General features: G+C 57.2%; 2 protein-coding genes across 4 annotated transcripts in view; both read left to right on the top strand.

The window, feature by feature from the left end:
- Positions 1-924: 924 nt before the first annotated feature.
- On the top strand, positions 925-11,367 carry MMP11 (matrix metallopeptidase 11). 2 transcript variants are annotated; one of them, XM_032397568.1, is made up of 8 exons: positions 925-1,035; positions 6,139-6,368; positions 7,287-7,430; positions 7,510-7,643; positions 7,784-8,025; positions 8,112-8,328; positions 9,120-9,377; positions 10,320-11,367. In XM_032397568.1, the coding sequence occupies exons 1-8, from the start codon at positions 925-927 to the stop codon at positions 10,451-10,453; spliced, it is 1,470 nt and encodes a 489-aa protein (XP_032253459.1). In that variant the 3' UTR covers positions 10,454-11,367. The 2 variants fall into 2 exon arrangements, with proteins under 2 accessions (XP_032253459.1, XP_032253458.1); XM_032397567.1 differs by lacking the exons at positions 925-1,035; positions 7,287-7,430; positions 10,320-11,367 and adding an exon at positions 4,495-4,655 and having other exon boundaries at positions 7,784-8,328; positions 9,120-10,021.
- Positions 11,368-12,311: 944 nt separating this feature from the next.
- Positions 12,312-18,668, top strand: part of SMARCB1 (SWI/SNF related, matrix associated, actin dependent regulator of chromatin, subfamily b, member 1) — a 36,116-nt gene continuing 29,759 nt past the window's right edge. Inside the window, exons 1-3 of one of the 2 annotated variants that reach the window (XM_032397571.1) lie at positions 12,312-12,584; positions 16,240-16,351; positions 18,122-18,251. In XM_032397571.1, coding sequence (XP_032253462.1) covers positions 12,492-12,584; positions 16,240-16,351; positions 18,122-18,251 — 335 coding nt within the window. In that variant the 5' untranslated portion in view covers positions 12,312-12,491. Of the gene's footprint in view, positions 12,585-16,239; positions 16,379-18,121; positions 18,252-18,668 lie in introns of both variants that reach the window. The other variant, XM_032397569.1, reaches the window with a different exon arrangement.

Raw genomic sequence — 18,668 nt, 5'->3', positions numbered from 1 at the left:
AGCTTCTCAGGACCCTGCCTGGCAGGATGGGAGCCACTACCTGGATCTGGGCTCTACACGGTTGCCCATGATGGAGCAGACTGCCCTGGTGAAGTGATGAGGCCCCAGGTCATGAGAGTGGAGGATCCCTTCCAGAATATGGACACCACCCTCTCCTTTGATTTTCACCTCCTCTCTCTCAGTTCTCAGGAGGCTGGCCCCGAGGGCCCCTGTGGAGCACGTTAGTCTCTTGGGCAGCCAGTGCGTCCCCCCACCTGCCACAGGCTGCTGATAGCACCTTCCCTCCCAACCCCCTCCACTTGCCTGCTGGTCTGGGAAAGCCTGATCTGGTCCCTTCCTCTTGGGCCCTCAGTTTTCCCATTTATAAATTGTCTGTAGTTCTCTTCTAGGCTGGGGGGCTGGCCAGCCTCCTCCTTATGCCTCAATTTCCGTTGGGACACATCCCTTGTCTCAGCTATTGTACCAGCTAAGGCTGTAAGGGGTAGGAGAACTTGCCCATGGGAACAACCACCTGTCATAGGCTAGCAGTAGGTCAGAGGTCAGGCCATCAGGGAGACCAGCTAGGGAAAGCCTTCCAAAGGTGGGAGTAGGGACCAGGAGGGGTGAAACCCAACTTCTCCAAGACTCCCCAAAGCACAGCGGGAAACTGAGGCACGGAGGAGCAGCAGCTAGCTTGGGTCACCCCGCACCAGGCCTCAGAGACGTCAGGCTCCGCCGGACCCCGGGAAGGACTGGGTCTCGGCCCCCGGCCCCAGCCGTGCCAGCCCCTCCCCGTCCACCTCCCCCACCCTGGCCGTGGCCACCGCGGGGAGAGTTTAGAACAAAAGGCGCGAGGGGCGGGCCCGGGGCGGGCCAGGGGCGGGGCGGAGGCTATAAGGGGCGGCGGCCCGGCGCGGCCCAGCAGGCCCAGCAGCCCCGGGGCGGATGGCTCGGGCCACCCGGCTCCGCGGCGCGGTCCTGCGCGCCCTCCTGCTCCCACTGGCGCTGTTGCTGCTCCCGCCGCCGCCGCTGCTGGCCTGGGCCCCGCGGCCCCCGGTGAGTGCCCGCCGCCGGTCGACCGCTCCTCGCCGAGGGGGTGTCGGGCACGCGGGCTGGGCCCAGTGGCCGAGCTGGACCCACGGGGGCGCCCGGGGTGGCCTGGAGTGGCCCGTTCCCCGAAACGCTTTCTGGGTCCCTGTGGACGTGAAAGATAGTGAGCTTCCCGTCCCCGGAGGTGTGTAAGTGGAGCCTGCGCCTGGATCGCTCAGGCTGGTGAGGCGGGACTCCGCGCTAGACGCACGCCCCCTCCCAGCGTGGGGACCTGCTCCTCGGCGCCCCAGCTGCAGATGCTGGGCTGTGTGCGGGGCCAGGTAGCAGAGGGAGTGGTTGCAGGGCCTCCTATTCATCCTAGGGACAAAGCCTCAGGCTGGTGTCAGCCTCCAGGTGTGTGGCCTCAGTGAGCACACCTCCAGGCGTGCAGTGAGCTGGAGGATTAAGGAAGAGCTGAGAGGGCAGCACTGCGCTGGGACAAATGGGGTCTGAGCCCAGAGGAGGTGGCAAAACCTGGGCACCTACAAGTGGCAAGTTTGGGAAGTGTGCAGCCAGGACAGCATGAGTGTGAGAGCTACGGGGAGGGTGTATGTGTGTGCATGTGTGTGCATGTATGTGTGCCAGAGAAAGTAAGAAAGAAGAGCCGAGAGTGGGCAGCAGAGACCCTCAGAAAGGAAGGGGGTGGGGAGAGAAAGGGAAGAGAGAAGAATGTGTGATCAGGAGAGAAGACAGTCTGGGTGAGAGGGCAGCAGAGTGACTAGAGGAAAGGCAGTCACGGGGTGTTATGTGATGGCCTGTGTGTGCCCAGCTGGGGCCTCGAGGAACCACTCACGAGGGTGGCCAGGCAGAGCCCGGGCAACTGCAGGCCCACAGGCCCCTTGGACCTCGGCTGTGGCAACCAGACAGCTCAGGCTAGGATGGGAACATTAGGAGGTGCGACAGGCAAGAGTCGTGGGATGGTGAGGAGGGAGATCTGACCAGCTGGGCCCCCTCTGTCCAGTCACACCAGCTCTGCGCTGGCCAGCCTTGCCCCATCCTGGCTGTGGGAGCAGAAGAGGATAGGATGGGTGGGTTAGGGAAGGGGGGCCACCTCAGTCCGGAGGCTTTGCCTCTTCCCCAACTCCTCCCAGTCCCCTTGAACTTGGGGCAGAGTCCAGAATCCCCGTGGGTAGCCAGTTGACCCCCTGGGTTCAGGAATTGGAGATCTGGGTTTGAACCACGTGCCCTAGGTGAGTCCTCTTGTGTCTTAGGACCCCACCCCTCAGTCTTGGGGGGGTGGATAACAGTGCCCACTGCTGGGCACTGAGGATTAAATGAGGTCATGGGAGGAGAGGGCACAGCCAGTCAAGCCAGACACACACTGTCACCTGTGACTACCACTTTGACGCTCGTGCAGGGTCAGTTGGGGCCGGGTCTGAGCTAGGCTCTTGTCTGTCACTCTGAAGATATGCAGGGAGCATTTGGGGTCGCCTTCGCCGTGTTTATCCCCAAGCTGCCATCCGCAGGGCCAGAAAAGCTCTGTAAATATTTATCCATCCCAGTTCACAGCTTTCAGGGCTGATGAAAGCCCTGCAGCCTGGTGGGACCGATGCTGCGTTCCCTCCTGGAGCCAGCAGGGGAGGGGGGCAGTGGATGGACCTGCCTGTTGCCTAGTGCACGGCTTGGGCAGGTTGCTTGACTTCTCTGAGCCTCAGAGGGGTGTGGTGCTCCACAGAACAGTGCGGTGATGCTCCCCATTCTTTCTCACCGCCTTACAAAGTGCCCTCCCATCAGGGTCGCCTCCTGCTGACTAGAGGGCAGAGCTGTTACTAATTATCCCCGTTGGACCAATAGCAAACTGAGGCTCAGACTAGCCTGGCCTTACCCAGCAGTTTTCTGGTTTGGGGTCCTTTATCTCCCCTCTGTGGGGTGCCTCCCATTTTCTAGATTGGAAGTTGACCCAGGCGCTGACCCCAAGCCTCTAGTTCAGCCAGGAGACGGAGTCAGCTGAGAAGTTCCTCAAGTATGTTTGAGGCTGTGGTTTGGTGCCTCCAAGAAGAAGGTGGGGTGAGTGAGCTCAGTGCCCACCACAGGGCAGGCCAGGGGAAGCTCCTGTCTGAGGAGGAGGAAAAGGGAAGGCATCGGAAAAAGAAACACTTCTCAGGAATGTGGGTTTTGGAGATAGGCCAAGAGTTGAAGAGGTGGGGGGAGGGGGGCACTATTGGGGGGAAGGGAGGCATGAGCCCCAGGTCTAGGCCCAGCTCTTCTCTGACATGCTGTGTGACCCTGGGCAGTCCTTGACCTCTCTGGGCTCTGTTTCTTCCTCTGAGAAATGTGGTGGTGCCTGCTCCCCAGCCCTCCCAGGGCTACAGATGAGGCCAGGCATGGTCTGTGCCCACCACCCCATCTCACTGAATCCCAGAAGCCTTGGGAGGATGAAGCACACCTTAGGGATCAGCACGGGGCTTTGTGCCAGGCCTTGCAGTTAAGGTGCCTGACCCCAGGCCAGAAAAGACTCAGAAAGACGAGGTGTGGGAGGTCTGCAGGGCAGGGAGCATGTGTCCCATTCCAGTAATGGGGAAACTGAGGCCAAGAGCCATTAAATGATGGGCTCCAAACACCCAATATTTGAAAGGAGACCTTGATTCTAGCGCCTCCTGCTCACTCACTCCAAGACCAGTGAATGTGACATGGACAATGAGCCTGAGCCTCTGGCTTTGGGGGAGACCCTGCACCAGTCCCTCTTCTCTGGGCCTGCAAGCTCCCTGCTGCTAGCTGCAATTCCTGTTTATGATTTAGTCTGGGAACTTTGGGGGGGCTGGCCCCCAGGCGAGCGCTGGGAGCTGTAGCACAGTTGGCAAGAGCAGATTTCTGGGTGTGGGAGGGGAGGGCCCACAGGGGCAAGGAGCTGGGCCAGGGAAGAGGCTGCAGTAGGCAGGAGAGGAGGTTATTTAAAGTCCTCTGCTATGGTGCCATCCCCATTGGACAGAGATGTCAAAGCTAAAAAAGGGAAGGGACTTGCCCAGGGTCCTTCCCTCCAGGGTGACTGTGGCATAGGACTGGGGCCTCTGAATCTCAGACTGTGGCTCTTTCTGTTGGACTGGGAGAGTACCATGCTCCAGGGGTCTGGGCATGGACCTAGAGCTTCATGCGGGCAGGAGAGGAAGGGATGGTGTGTGTGTCCATTACCCACCCTCCCTCCATGGCCGGCTGCTCCAGGCCTCACTGGAGGGCAGAGGAGATGAGAGAATTCTGTGCAGAGGTGTGAATAGAGCTGGTAGGCTGGGCCCTGGGCTGTCTGGGGCTCCCAGGGGACAATCCAGTCCTGCCCTTTCCAGGGTTGGGGGAAGGAATCTGTTTATCCAGGAAGTCAAGGGGGCAGTGTGGGGAGGAGAAGGGGCAGGCTCTCATGGCTAGGCACACAGACCTGGGGTCCACATCCTCAATGTGAGACCTCGCTTATGTAACTTCCCCACCGTACTGGGGGTGTGGGGATGGAAGTTCAATGAGCTGACAGAGTGCCTGGGAAGTAGCAGGTGCTTAATAATTTCCCATTCCTTCTCTTCTGTCACCAAGGTGAGGCCAGCCTGGATCCCTCCTCCAGGGGAAGGGTGGCTCCAGCCTGAAGAGCACAGCAGAGGTAGCAGGTAGGGAGTGGGTTGTGAGCACAGAGAGCCTACCACCTGCCAGTTGTTACCTGGGCAAGTTGCTTAATTTCTCTGGGCTCTGTTTTCTCATCTGAGAAATGGGGGATGATGACAATGGAGTTAGTGAGAGATCCCATCAGGGGCTAAGAGCATGTCTGTGGAACTGTTGCTAGGGTCCTAGCCTTCATACAGGTGAACCACAAGTGATAAGTACTTAACTAGCAGTAAGTCCAGTGTTGACCGGAACCTATAAGCCAGTGAGGCTGGGCTCTGCCAGATAACTAACCAAGCTCTGAAATTAGAAGGCTGGTCCAGGCTTCTTCTCATACCCCAGGTAGCTGTGTCCCTGGGTGTTGAGAAGACCCCTTCCTAGTGGGCTGTTCTCGGGGTTGAGTTTGGGTGGCTCTGGGAGGTTGAGTTATTGGTGGCTCCGGAATGGGGAGATGGGGGGTGCTGGGACAGTGATCAGAGTCCTGGGATGCCTAGGGCCTGGGAGAGCTGCCAGAGGCTAACGGTGAGGGTGAGGGTGGAGCCTGCGTGGCCTGGCTCCCACCCCAAATATGGCTATGGGGAGGCCCCAGCCACCCAGACCAGCCAGCTCCAGACCAGACAGGCGCTTAGTCTCTAACAAACAGCATGGCTCCATGCCTCTCCAGCTTTGCGTAGTATCCCTAGCCTAGCCTTTGCCTCCTGCCTGGGACACCAGAGTCCTCACCTGGCCCCGCCCGTGCCCTTACTAGGTGACCTTGAAGGGTCTCCCAGCCTCCCCGAGCTTCTGCTGTTTTTAAGGTATGAGAACTGTGACCCCCGCCCTGGATGTTGCAGAGGGTGGGAGCTCCAGGTCGGAATCCCCATCTGTGGTGCTGGGGCTCCAGCAGGTCAGGGCTGGGTGGGGCTGGGCATCTGGTAATTGTCTGTCCGCCCCCCCCCCCCCCCCCCCACACATGGATAACACTGGGGGGGTATTCTCCCCATTTGTCAGGTGAGCAGATCAAGGCTGCGCTGCAGGGCTGCAGCTCTTCCACACTGGGGAGTGGTGGTAGTGGGTGTCCTGGGTGGGAGCCCATTCAGGTAACAGGAGAGGGCGGAGTTGGTGGGGCCATGGGGGGAGGGGGAGGCAGGAAGAAAGGAAGGGGAAAGAGTATTTGCTGGGATAGGGGCCAGTAGGGGGAGCAGGGTGAGTTCCTGGGTGAGTGTGGAGAGTAGTCCAGGGCTATACCCTGACCCAGACCTTACTGGCCTAAGGGGCTGGATAGGCAGCCCAGGCCCTCCAGGAGGGGGCAGGAAGGCAGCAGGATGCCTCAGAACAAGGCCTCAGGAAATCTGAGCCAGTCCATGCCAAAGGGCCCTGCCGTGTGATGGCTTGCACACCTCGTCCTCAGTCTGCCCATCCACAGGATGGGCTGGGGTTGAGCATGGGTATGCTGATGGGCCATGAGGACCCGGGGCCTGATCAAGCCTTTGCATCCTATCTCCTGCCCAGGATGCATACCGCCGCCACCCTATGAGGAAGGGGCCACAGCCTCGGCATGAAGCTGCTCCTGGCAGCCTGGCACCTGCCCCTACCGCCCAGGAGACTCCCCAGCCTGCCAGCACCCCCAGACCTCCCCGCTGCGGTGTGCCTGACCCTCCTGAAGGGCTGAGTGCCCGCAACCGACAAAAGCGGTTCGTGCTGTCAGGCGGGCGCTGGGAAAAAACGGACCTCACCTACAGGTAGGGGCCAGCGGCTATTCGAGCAGGCTCTAGACCTCTACCTGTGTGTCTGTGTGTGAACTGCCACCCTCTTCTGCTTCTTGACACATGCGCCGGAGCTAGATCTCTGTGTTTCACAGACCTGTGAGCCCACTGACCCCCGAGCCATCCGTGGACCAACTCCCTAAACCCCAACTTAGATGCACACACAGGCAACACCCTACCACAGCCAGGCCTGCCCACGGCGGAGGGGCAGTAGGTCTGTCAACATGTAAAGTCTCAGCACACAGCTGGTGGCTCCATGGACATGTGGGGCATGGCGTCAGTCACCCAGGCAACCTCTAGTGGGGACCTAGTAAGTGCCAGGCCCTGGGACTCTGCGGTAAATGAAGGAAACATGGCCTGCCCTCTCGGGGAGCTAGGCATTCACCATGTCAGTGTTCAGACCTACCATCAGTACTTGGAATCCATGCGGGTGGGAACGGTGGTGAGCGAGCAGGACAGGTCACACTGGGAGTGACGCAGAAGCTGAGATTTCTGCAGGTGGGGAGTTGGCCCGGGACAGAAAGCATGTGAAGGATGATGGTGTCACACAGATCGGAGCTCAGAAATGTCCTGGATGGGGAACTGAAACCAAGGTGGGGTCAAGGGGCCCGGGTCTCCCCACAGTGAGTGGCACAATCAGGTCTAGAAGGTGGGTCTTGGGGCTCCTGGTTCTGCACTCTCCACCAAATGCAGACACCTATGTGCACCAAAGGACATACAAACCCACACAAAGATGTTCCCCCGTGGAAGAGGGACCACAGCTGAGGCCCAGAGCACACCTGGCTTGTGTCCCACATGCATGCATCCCCACTGAGCATCCAGGGGCAACTCCTGGCCCATCAGCCAGCAGGGGGCTGTCCCAAGCGAGGCCCAGGCCCCTCCTCCTCCCCCCAGGATCCTTCGGTTCCCGTGGCAGCTGGTACGGGAGCAGGTACGGCAGACGGTGGCAGAGGCCCTACGGGTGTGGAGCGAGGTGACACCACTCACCTTCACCGAGGTGCATGAGGGCCATGCTGACATCATGATCGACTTTACCAGGTGAACCAGTGGCCTAAGACCCCGCCGGGCACCAGCCCCACCGGTCAGTAGCCACTGACTCTGCCCCACCCACCCGCAGGTACTGGCATGGGGACAACCTGCCATTTGATGGGCCTGGAGGCATCCTGGCTCATGCCTTTTTCCCCAAGACCCACCGAGAAGGAGATGTCCACTTCGACTATGACGAGACCTGGACTATCGGGAACAACCAGGGTACGGGCTGGGGACCCGTTTTCCAGATGGGGCAACTGAAGATCATAACGAACGGGGACAAGTCCTTGAGCTGGGCTCTGGGGCTTGGGTGTCCTTGCGGTAGGAAGTTTGGGGATTGCTGGGCTATCTCCCTTTTTCAGGCACAGACCTCCTGCAGGTGGCGGCTCATGAATTTGGCCACGTGCTGGGACTGCAGCACACGATGGCTGCCAAGGCACTTATGTCCCCTTTCTACACCTTCCGCTACCCGCTGAGCCTCAGTCCAGATGACCGCAGGGGCATCCAGCACCTCTATGGCCGACCCTGGCCAGCCCCCACCTCCAGTCCCCCAGCTGTGGGCCCGCAGGCTGGGGTGGACACTAACGAGATTGCCCCTCTGGAGGTGAGGCTCTGCTCCCAGCTCCCTTCACCCTCTGGCCTCCGTGGCTCCGACGTGGGCTCTTTCTTAGCCCTTCTCTCCCACGCCAGCCGGAAGCCCCCCCAGATGCCTGCGAGATTACCTTTGATGCGGTCTCTACCATCCGTGGCGAGCTCTTCTTCTTCCAGGCGGGCTTCGTGTGGCGGCTGCGTGGGGGCCGGCTGCAGCCTGGCTACCCCGCACTGGCTTCTCGTCACTGGCAGGGACTGCCCAGCCCCGTGGATGCAGCCTTTGAAGATGCCCAGGGCCACATCTGGTTCTTCCAAGGTGAGGGGGATGGGGTTCCTGCTCAGGAGACTTCCAGGAGCCAGGAACATCATGGCCAAGGAGAGGGCCCACCAGCCAGACATACTGGGCAGGGGGAGGGTGCCCTGAAGCCTGAGGGCCAAGGGAGAGCATGGCTCACTTCTCCAGGTGTAGCTGGGAGGCTCCCAGAGGAGGTGGCTCTCAAGATGGGAGTAGAATAGAAGGTATTACCAGTGGGCCATGCATCAGTGCATTCAACCCTTGAAGCCTGGGTGATTAGTATGCCTGTTCTAGAGACAAGATCTCTGGGGAGTAGATGTGGTGAAGTGACTCACCTGAGGGCACAGTGTGGAAAAGACAGAGCAGGGATTCCATCTAGTTCTGGCAACCCCAGAGCATGTGCTGTAACTTTCAACTGGGAGAGACAAGAGTCTGGAACATTCTAGGTGGCAGGGACTTCAGCAACAGAGGCCCAAGCCTGCCGCGGCACGGGTAGGGCCCAGGGACTGGTCAGAAGCACTTGTCGCAGGTAGCTAAATTCCAGGGGATGGAGTGGGGTGGGAGCTCAGGAGGCCTCCCTCCTGTCTAGAATGAAAGGTACCTCCCAGAGCACGCATCACCCCAGCTTATCCCCACTGGCTCTGACTTCCCTCTGGGGATAAAGGGTGCCGAGCAGGATTACTGGCCCAAGTGTTTTATGGACAAGGAAACCGAGGCTGGGGAAGTCTGTGGCAGTGGGGGTGGCCACATGGGTCCCCAGGGGCTGGGCACAGCAGTCAGGCAGCTCCATTGCAGCCTCCCCTCTCCGGCAGGTGCTCAGTACTGGGTGTACAATGGCGAGAAGCCAGTCCTGGGCCCTGCACCCCTCTCTGAGCTGGGCCTGCTGGGGTCCCCCATCCAGGCCGCCTTGGCCTGGGGCCCCGAGAAGAACAAGATCTACTTCTTCGGAGGCGGAGACTACTGGCGCTTCCACCTCAGCACCCGCCGAGTGGACAGCCCCGTGCCCCGCCGGGCCACTGACTGGCGAGGGGTGCCCTCTGAGATCGACGCCGCCTTCCGGGATGCTGACGGTGCGTTGGGGTGGAGAGGCTGGTATGAGTGGTGCAAGAGCCACGTCTCCCACCCGGTGGTGGCTGGGCCTTAGCTCCTCATCACAGGTCCTCTGTCCAGTGCTTTCCCCATCCCCCCTCCTCCTTGCGCCAGGCCAGTGCTATGCCCCCATGCTACAGATGGGAAGACTGAGGGCCAGAGTCATAACTGGTAAAATAATAACTGCTGCATGCTGAGGACCGATGATGTTCTAGGCACAATGCTAAGCTCCCTGTGTGTCTCTGGCAGTTCTCAGAACAGCCCTCTAACATAACACCTGCTATGAAGCCAGTTTCCAGAGGGGCAAACAGAGATTCAGGTGATGAGGGCCACTCAGGTGGATCATGGGGAGCCAAGCCTCCCACCCAGGCAGTGCCGGCCCCTAACCACCGAACCACCTGGCTGGCCTCCCACAATCTCTAAGGACTAGAGTAGGACTGACTTGCAGTCCAGAACTTTCTCCCCTGTACCCCCAAGCTTGCTTCTGTGCTCTCCCACCTCAGGACCTGCTGGCAGAGCAATCCTGTGGTGGCTCTGGGGCTCTGGGTCACCTGCATGGTCCACCTTGCCTCAGGATGTCTGTCTATAGTCTGGCTGGCAGGTACAGGAGTAGACTGACGTGGGGGGGGGGGGGAAGGGGTGTGGTGAGGGGAGGGAGACTTGCTTTCCCGGGTTGAGTTTCTGAGACTCCTGGCATCTGTCAAGCTGGACAACAGTCCAGCTTAGACCTGGGGGCAGGTAGGATTCCGAAGGATGGAAAGTTCTGGAATGGCCACCCTGTGGCCTGCAGGTTTCAAGGAATTCAATAGTGGTCAAGCCCTGGCAATCTGACCTCCCCCTGTGCCTGTCCCTGGGCACATCCTGACTGGCAGGTGCAGGGCCCAGTGTCTACTCACCCCAGCCTGACCCTCCTCTCTCCTCAGGCTATGCCTACTTTCTGCGCGGTCGCCTCTATTGGAAGTTCGACCCTGTGAAGGTGAAGGCCTTGGAGGGCTTCCCCCGCCTCGTGGGCCCTGACTTCTTCGGCTGTACCGAGCCTGCCAACACTTTCCACTAACCACAACTTCTCTCAGGGCTCCTGACCCCTGCCAGGCCACTGATATCGGATAGAGACCAGTGGCCATCTTTGTGGCTGTGGGCTCAGGCACAGGATAGAGCCTGTGTTTCCTCAGGGGGGTGGGGAGGGGGTGCTGTCATCTTGACAACTGCAGGGAGGGCCACGCAGGTCGTGGTCACCTGCCAGCAACTGTCTCAGACTGGGCAAGGAGACTCTGGTGTTCCTTGAGGGTGAGGGTTTTCTCAGGCCAGCCCCACTCAACCTGTGCAGGTCACAGTCAAACCCTGCTGCCCTCAGTCTCCATCCCTGTCCCTCAGGTTAGCACCTCAGCAGGGCTGGGGGAGCTGAAGCCCTTATTCTGTCCCTGCTGTGCGGTCCCTGCAGGGTGCTGGCACAGGGGGGCCCTTCTGCCTTTTCCTGAGAGGTCAGCTCTGGGTAGGTGCTTGGAACTGGCTGCCTTCTAGTTGGTGATCCTAGAGGTGTGTTCCCCAGGATGCAGGCCAAAAGGTCCAGAGTCAGCTGGGGGAGGGGGGTGTTTCCTGCTGGAGACCCGGGCCCTGGGAGCCCCAACATACCTCAATCCTGTCTTGGGCTAAATCCTTCCCAGCCCTCATTCCAGCACTGGGACCCTCCAAAGTCATGTAAATGTGTGTACAGTGTATACAAAGCCTTTTTTTTTTCTACTGAGGACTGTCATTAAATATGGTTATTTTCTACTTGCCTGCCTGAGTTCTTTCTGTAACGATGAGGCCAGGAGGGGAAAAGAGCTGGGGAGGTGGGAGCAGGCTCAGGACCTACTCCACCCACCCACCCAAGCTTCTGGTCCTTGGGGCCGGACACAATGCGGACGGCTCCTCTTGCTCCATTCCTCCATCTTGTTTGGCTGGACACCTGGAGTGGCTGTGTAATTGATTCCAGGCTTCCCCTGCTGGCCCCTCAGGGCATCCTCCACGAAGTGGTGGTCACTTTATCCGATCATGTCCCACCCCAGCCCCGATCCTGTAATACTTTGTTTCTCACTGCTGTCGGGACACAGAACAAAACTCAATGGTTACCACAGCCGACCCCACTTAACTCTGAAGGGTGGCCTTGCCCTGCCACCAAGCCTCACCCATCACAGCTGCAATTGTACTAGACTGAACCACGTGAAATTGTCAGCAGTGGGCCGTTTTTGATCTGCTGCCTTGTGCAGCCAGACACGCGGACGCTTTGATGCTTTCATTAGTGTCAGCTCCACTCCCAGCTGTAAGCTCTGCAGGGCAAGGCTATCTAGTTTCGCTCACCACCCCACAGCTGCGCCTGTTGTAGGCACAAAGTGCAGAGTTAAGGAAGGAATGGAGAAGTTTGCCTCCCTTCCAGCTCACTGATGCCCCAGCCAAACCAAACACCACCTGGGTCCTGGAATGCTGCCAAGCCTGGGGAAACTTTGCCCATGCCACTTCCCCACCCAGTGTTGTCATTCTGCCCATCTCCACAGCCGCAGGAACAGCTGTGGACCCGGAAATAGGGTATCTGTTCCTAGGATCCCTCTTATCTATTCAACTACACTACGTTTTCCAGGTGGGGAAACTGAGGCACGGATAGCTCTGGCCTCCTACCGGCCTCAGACCTCATTTCACTCCTCCTCCACTGGACTGAGTGTCCAGCTGTGAGGCTGGGAAAACCACCGCTTGAGCCAGGGCCTCAGTTGCTATTTCTGTCCGTGAGAAGTTCTGCCCGGTACCTCCACTTGGGAAGCAGCCTGGAAGAGAAACGGGTCGTGGTTCCTTTAAAGGGCCCGAAGGGGCGCGCCCCGGCCTTTTGTTTGGGCGGCGGCGGCGGCGCGCGCGTCAGCGTCAACGCCCCGCGCATGCGCGCTGACAGCGGCCTGGTCGTCGTTTGCGGCGGCGGCTGAGGACCCCGGCGGCGGCACGAGCACCGGATCGGCCCGCCCGTCGCCTCCCGGCCTCGGCTCTCCTCAGCTCGGCACGCCGCGGCTCCTCCTCAGTCCTCTCGATCCCTCGCAGCCCGGCCCCGGCCGCCCGCCTCCGCCGCCGCAATGATGATGATGGCGCTGAGCAAGACCTTCGGGCAGAAGCCCGTCAAGTTCCAGCTGGAGGACGACGGCGAGTTCTACATGATCGGCTCTGAGGTAGCCCGCGGCGCGTCTTCGCCCTCCGGCTTCGACCCCGCGGCAGCCTCGGGGCGGGTCTGTGCGCCGGGAACGCGCGTCTCCATTCATCGCCGCGGGCGGGCGCGCGCGCGGGGTTGTAGGAAGGGGCGGGGCGGGGCCTGTCTGGCTCCGCCCCGCGCACCTCCGTGTTCAGGGTTTGCTTACTCTGTTCGCTGCCAGGGCTTAGGGCAGCGCGAGGAGCCGGTGGTTCCGCCCTGAGTTGGTACAACTCCAGGCAGCCGCCGAGAAACAGGATGTTTCGGTTAGCCCCTGGAGCGCCTGGGGGAGAGATTTTTAAAGCTTCCCATGCACCCCTCTTCTATTGCTACATCTGGGATCCTGAAATCGCAGGTTGGAAACGGGGGCTTACTGATGTCTCATCCCTCACTGTGTTGGTTATTTCTATTTACCAGTGAGGAAATAAGGAGGAGGATGCTTGCTTTTGCGTAGATAAGGCCCCAGTCCCTGAGCTAGATCAATCAGCAGTTCAGAAGAAATTGACACTTGGACTATCCTGAACTTACTCTGAATTTTGAGGGAGAGATTCTAAATATTTTCAATTCTTAACCAGAAGTGACAGCATTTTTTTGAATCAGCTGGACAGCTGACTTTAGGAAAACCCTACAGTTGGTCTTTCTGTGGGAGTTTGTACTAAAAACTAAGCTTTTTTCTAGATTACCTCAAACTAGCCCTGTTTGATCCAAAGGTAATCCCAAGCTAGTGTATATTCCTTTTTTTTTTTTAAATTGGGGATATGCAGTTCAGATGTGCAAATACCCAAGCTGTAGAGTCTTTCCTGGGTAATGAGTTAAGTGCCAATCCTGGAGAGCTAAAGCAGTTACAAGACGCCCAGGGTTGTTTCTCCTTGTAGCAGTGTTCAGTATCATATGCCAACATTTCATTCCCGTTTTTAAAATAATGGGGGATTTTTTCCTTTGCGATTGAACATAGCATGAATGAATGGAGCCTCATGATGGTCACACTGAGGCTTTCATGATACCCTGTGATTCCTGGCTTGTTACAATTGTATCAGGTTAGGAGACCAGTATCGTCAGTAGCATCAGGAGTTTATTGTCCATTTTTCAGCAACTTTTATAAAACAAAAAGGGCAGGATTTATAAATCAGTTTTTCACATTATCACATCAGTGCTGTTCTTCAGACATAGCAGGGAAGCGGAGTCCATGCCTGTCTGTGTGCCACAGCTCAGTGACCTGTAGGAAGCGCCTAAATGCAGGATACAGGGCATTTGAGGAATTTCCTTTGATATTGGGCACATTATTTAAAGAAGCCCTTATCTGATCTAATGGACAGGAAAAGCACTCAGTTTGGCCTTGACTCTGAGTGGATGCTCCTTGAAAAGCAAGCTTTCAGTTATTAGGTGGAGTATATTGAGAGATGGGAAGAAGGAGGCCTGGTTCCAGCCCTGCTCTGCCTCCTCACTTTTCTCATGTATGTGAGATGCTTAGACTCGATGGTCTCTAAGATCTTACCCATAACACCTCTTAGTTTCTGGAAGGCTAATTGTAGGCTTCTTTTTCAACCCTGTTGAGTGAGAATCGTCCTGAGACCCAGTCTTTAGAACCTAGATGGGCGAGGGGAGAGGCATCTGCTCTCTTGGGCCGGGCTGAACAGTTGTCAGATCTCTGGAGGTCTGCAAAGGATTCAAGATCAGGAGGCTGACTATTGATAACCAGTAACTCCTGTCACAGCATTGGGTAGAAGGCCTCTGGGCCCCTTCCCCTTGGAAAACAGACACCATATTCAGAGAGGTTGGGTCAGCCACAGCAACAGCCCCAGGGTTGCCATTCCTCGTCTGTGGAGCGGCTCTGGGGAGGCATCTGCAGTTGCAATAAACGTGTGTGTCCCTGTTCTCCTGCCGTCTGCGTTCACCAAGCCAGAGTCACAGAGCTGAGAGCACCCTAAGAAATCCCCAGGTTCACACCTTCGTTGTTTTTTTTTTAAGATTTATTTACTTATTTTAGAGAGAGAGCACGAGCAGAGTGGAAGGTGCAGAGGGAGAGGAAGAGAGAATCTCAAGCAGACTCCCTGCTCAGCATGGAGCCGGACTCGGGACTTGATCTCACGACTCTGAGATCCTGACCTGAGCCGAAACCAGGAGTCGGACGCTTAACCGACTGCGCCACCCAGGCGCCCCAACCGTCATATTATGTTTGGGACACTTGGTGTCAAGAGAGGGTGAAGGCCGGTTTAGGGGAAAGCCAGGAAGGCAAGTCCTGGTCTCCCAAGTTCCAAAGGGGTCTTGGGAAGGATCTAGGTGTCCTGGAGCCCTACAGGACCTGCGAGGTAATGGTGGGGGGCATTGTTGTCAATTTCTTTCCAAAAACCTAGTGGAAACTATCCATTTGCCCTTGGATGATAATGGTACTCAAGCCAAATAATGCAGAGAGGGGTCTGTGCCTTCTGTGTGGAGAATGAGCAACTCGCTGTGGCCACTCTTCTGTCAGGCAGTTCAGCAGCCCTGGTTGTCGATCATAAAAATCTTTGATTCATGAAAAAGGGAGAAACCCATTCTAATTTAACAAATAATATTGTGCTGGGTAGGTAAATGGGAAGAATAATAGAAATGGTCTCCATGGGGCAAAGTTCAGAGTTGCTGCATGTTTGACGGATGAGTGAGGAGACCCAGAAAAGGGCTGTGCTTTGTGGCCCTAGGTGGAGCCACACATAGCACTCGGTCTACTGACTGTCCCCTTCCAGGGGACCCAAGTGGTCACTGTCTGTGAAATAATCGAGTTTTTTTTTTTTTTTTAAGATGTTATTTATTTATTTGACAGAGAGAGGGAACACAAGCAGGGGGAGTGGGAGAAGGGGAAGCAGGCCTCCTGCTGAGCAGGGAGCCTGATGTGGGGCTCGATCCCAGGACCCTGGGACCACGACCTGAGCCGAAGGCAGACACTTAACGACTGAGCCACCCAGGTGCCCCAGTAATCGAGTTTCTTGACAAAAACTTGGAGACTAGATTTCTTTTCATTAAGGAAGTCATACTTTGAGTATCCGGTACAGACAAACTGAAGCAGTTGTTTGGGGCAGCAGTGATTTATATAGCAATATGCTGATTGCCAGTAAGTGCTTTTTAAACTCTTTGGAAAATTCCTTTGGTGTTCCTGGTTTGAGTTTTGTTACTAAACAAAGCCAACAGGGGCTATGGGGAAAATTATCCTGCATCTGTCTAAAATTAAAAGACCTTTTTGGTGTTTATTACATCATAAAAATATCAAAGTCTATTCTTAAGATAAAAGAAAGTCAAAGAGGCCTTACATTTCTGGAAAGGGCCCGGGATCCTTAGTCTAAAATCAAAATCATCACGAGCTTCTCGGTGAGCTCTGGGGGCCTGCCTCAGAAGCGTCTGGTCAGGCCTTTCAGAACTTGGTCCTGTCGTCAGGATGCAGATGTTATGGCCCCTGCCTAGAGGGGCAGATGTGGGCCAGATGTGCACTGCTGTTGAACCCTCGATGTCAGCAGAATGTGTTTTTATGGCTGCAGAAAGCCTGGTGCCCGGAGGCTAACTCGTGTTCTGCTTGTCACTCAGTCGGGCAGAGCCTCTGCACCACGACCCTCTCTTTCTGCGTCGAGACATCACCCTCATAATGAGCCTTCTTGCTTTACTCATAGGTGGGAAACTACCTCCGTATGTTCCGAGGTTCTCTGTACAAGAGATACCCCTCGCTCTGGAGGCGACTAGCCACTGTGGAAGAGAGGAAGAAAATAGTTGCATCGTCACATGGTAAAAAAACAAAACCTAACACTAAGGGTGCGTCTTCACGAGGGTTTGTAAACCTGTTTCAAAACCACTCGCTTATGTCATGAAGATAAAACGTTTTCACTCCAGAGTGTCTTCACTGCAGCCGTGACCTTAGTGTGGCAGGGAGCATCCGAGGGGCAGGGTCGCCCCGGAGCTCGCCGCGCAGCTCAGGCGAGAAAGCGGCTCCAGGGAGCCGGTGGTCCCTTGTCAGGTATTTTCAGCAGGGCCAGCGGGGGCGTGAGGGCGGCGGGGCCATGAGGGCGGTGGGGCCGGGACACGAGTGGGTGCTGTGAAGACATGTTGGTCTCAAAACGTTTTAGGAATGCTGTGATGCTCTGCCATCTGCCGTGGGCTTGTCGCCATAGTCACCCTCCATGCAGCCCGAGCGGCGGGTGGTGGCCCCAGCTCCCACTCCCCTCTGGGGCTTTCACCGCTTCGCTTCCCAGAGCACATCCATCCCGTAGCACCTCATTCTGACGACCAGCGTGCTAGTGCTCATGTGCATGTCCCTGCTCGGTGTGACTGAGGTGTGCCTGGGGCTCGCTGGCTGAACCGCCCGACACTCGAGAGCTGAGTGGGCTTTGGCAGCGGCAGCTCTGCGCAGGCCCAGAAGATGCTCTGCAGACACTTCGGGGGCTCCGACGGGAGCGTCTCCCCTTACCTTTCGGGTTGGACGCGGCGTGGCATTTGGCAGGTGGCGAAACTGCTTCCGCTTGGCAGTGGCGCCTTATAGAGAGCTGCCCAGGCCTGGGTGAAGACTCTGCCTGAAGCTGTGCATGCGTGTGTGTGTGTGTGTGTGTGTGTGTGTGTGGACGCGCGTGCGCGCACGTCCGCCTGTCCTGTTTGGTTGTGTCTGTAGGTACTGCTGTGGTCTTGTCCACTGTGGGCAAAGTAGTGGTTCTTTTAATGCAGGAGCCGGAGCTTCTTTTTTTATGTGCTGCTATAACATTGCCACTCACTTGCTTTAAAAAGTCTCCTTTTTTGTCCTCCCTCTGCCCCCCCGCCCCCCCGAGTGGAGCACCAGTCACTAACGCAGTGAGTTCCTAGCTTTGCTTTCACCCCCGCAAGCCTCAAGTGAAGTCTCAGTGGCTCTTCTGCCTTGTGCTTTGGAGACACGTTCCCCATAACCGATTTGTTTCTCCAGGAGAAGCCAGGCTGGATGCGCAGACAGGTAGCAGCTCTTGACCAAGGTTCCCTAGAAGAGCTATGGGTCGAGCTGCCTAGAACCTGTCCTGCTTCCCAGAGGGCGTGCGTTGACTGGCACAGGGCCGGAAATTGACGTTCGGTGTGAAGCAGCTCTTTCTAACTCTCTGGGCTCTTGTTTTAAAAGAAAAGTATTTTTCATCTTTCATTCCATCTCTCCACTTTGCTTCGTGTCGTGGATTGCCGTGGTGTCAGACCTCTTCCCACTGGTGGTATTACTCTGGAGCCTCCTTCCCACCCCGCCCAGAGGACCTGTTGGCTGTGCTGTGCCGTGGCTGCTGCCGCCCCGGGCGCTTCCTCTGTGCCCCGAGCCGGTGCTCCTGGCACAAATTAGCGTGAGTCAGTCCTCTGGGAGTGCTTCTTCAGTAGGACCCTGAAAGCACTCCGTCCAGATTGCCCTTTTGGAAGAGGCCAGCATTTAGCAGTAGTAAGGTTGACACCTGCTTTTCCCTCCTCGTGCATGTGAGGACCTCGATGTGCTGCATCCACTGGCTGCCGCTCCTCGCTGCCCCGCCAGCAGGGTGACCGCAGCGGCATCTCTGCTTGCAGATCACGGGTACACGACCCTGGCCACCAGCGTGACGCTGTTAAAAGCCTCAGAGGTGGAAGAGATTCTGGACGGCAACGACGAGAAGTACAAGGCGGTGTCCATCAGCACGGAGCCGCCCACCTACCTCAGGTAGTACACCCCCGGCCGGGGCATGCTCTCGGGAGACAGCCGCAGGTATTTTTCTCATACTCTAGAACTGATTGCGATTCAGTTGAACTGAAATACTTTCAAAGGTGTATTTATTTGAGAATGAGAGAGAGTGCGCGCACAAGCGTGCACGTGCACATGCAGGGCGTGGGGTGGGGCAGAGGGAGAAGGAGAGAGAGTCTTTTTTAAGCAGACTTCCCTCTGAGCTTGGAGCCGGATGCCGGGCTCGATCTCAGGACCCGAGATCACGACCTGAGCCGAAACCAGGAGTCAGAAGCTTGACTGACTGCTCCACCCAAGCACCTCTGAACCAAAATACTTTTAAACACTTCACCCACTGTGCTTACAAATTGTCTTAGCCAGGTTTCCAAGTTTCTTCTGTATCTTTGGAATTTCTAA

This window comes from Phoca vitulina, unplaced genomic scaffold (genome assembly GCF_004348235.1).
Source record: "Phoca vitulina isolate PV1807 unplaced genomic scaffold, GSC_HSeal_1.0 scaffold100, whole genome shotgun sequence".
Lineage (NCBI taxonomy): Eukaryota > Metazoa > Chordata > Mammalia > Carnivora > Phocidae > Phoca > Phoca vitulina.
Note: the sequence above shows the minus strand (reverse complement) of the source record. Positions and strands in the feature narration are given on the sequence as shown.

Coding starts and splice junctions, on each gene's coding strand:
- MMP11 (XM_032397568.1), top strand. CDS start 925: ATGGCTCGGGCCACCCGGCTCCGCGGCGCGGTCCTGCGCGCCCTCCTG. Junction 1,036..6,138: donor CCTGGGCCCCGCGGCCCCCG/GTGAGTGCCCGC, acceptor TCTCCTGCCCAG/GATGCATACCGCCGCCACCC. Junction 7,431..7,509: donor ATCATGATCGACTTTACCAG/GTGAACCAGTGG, acceptor ACCCACCCGCAG/GTACTGGCATGGGGACAACC.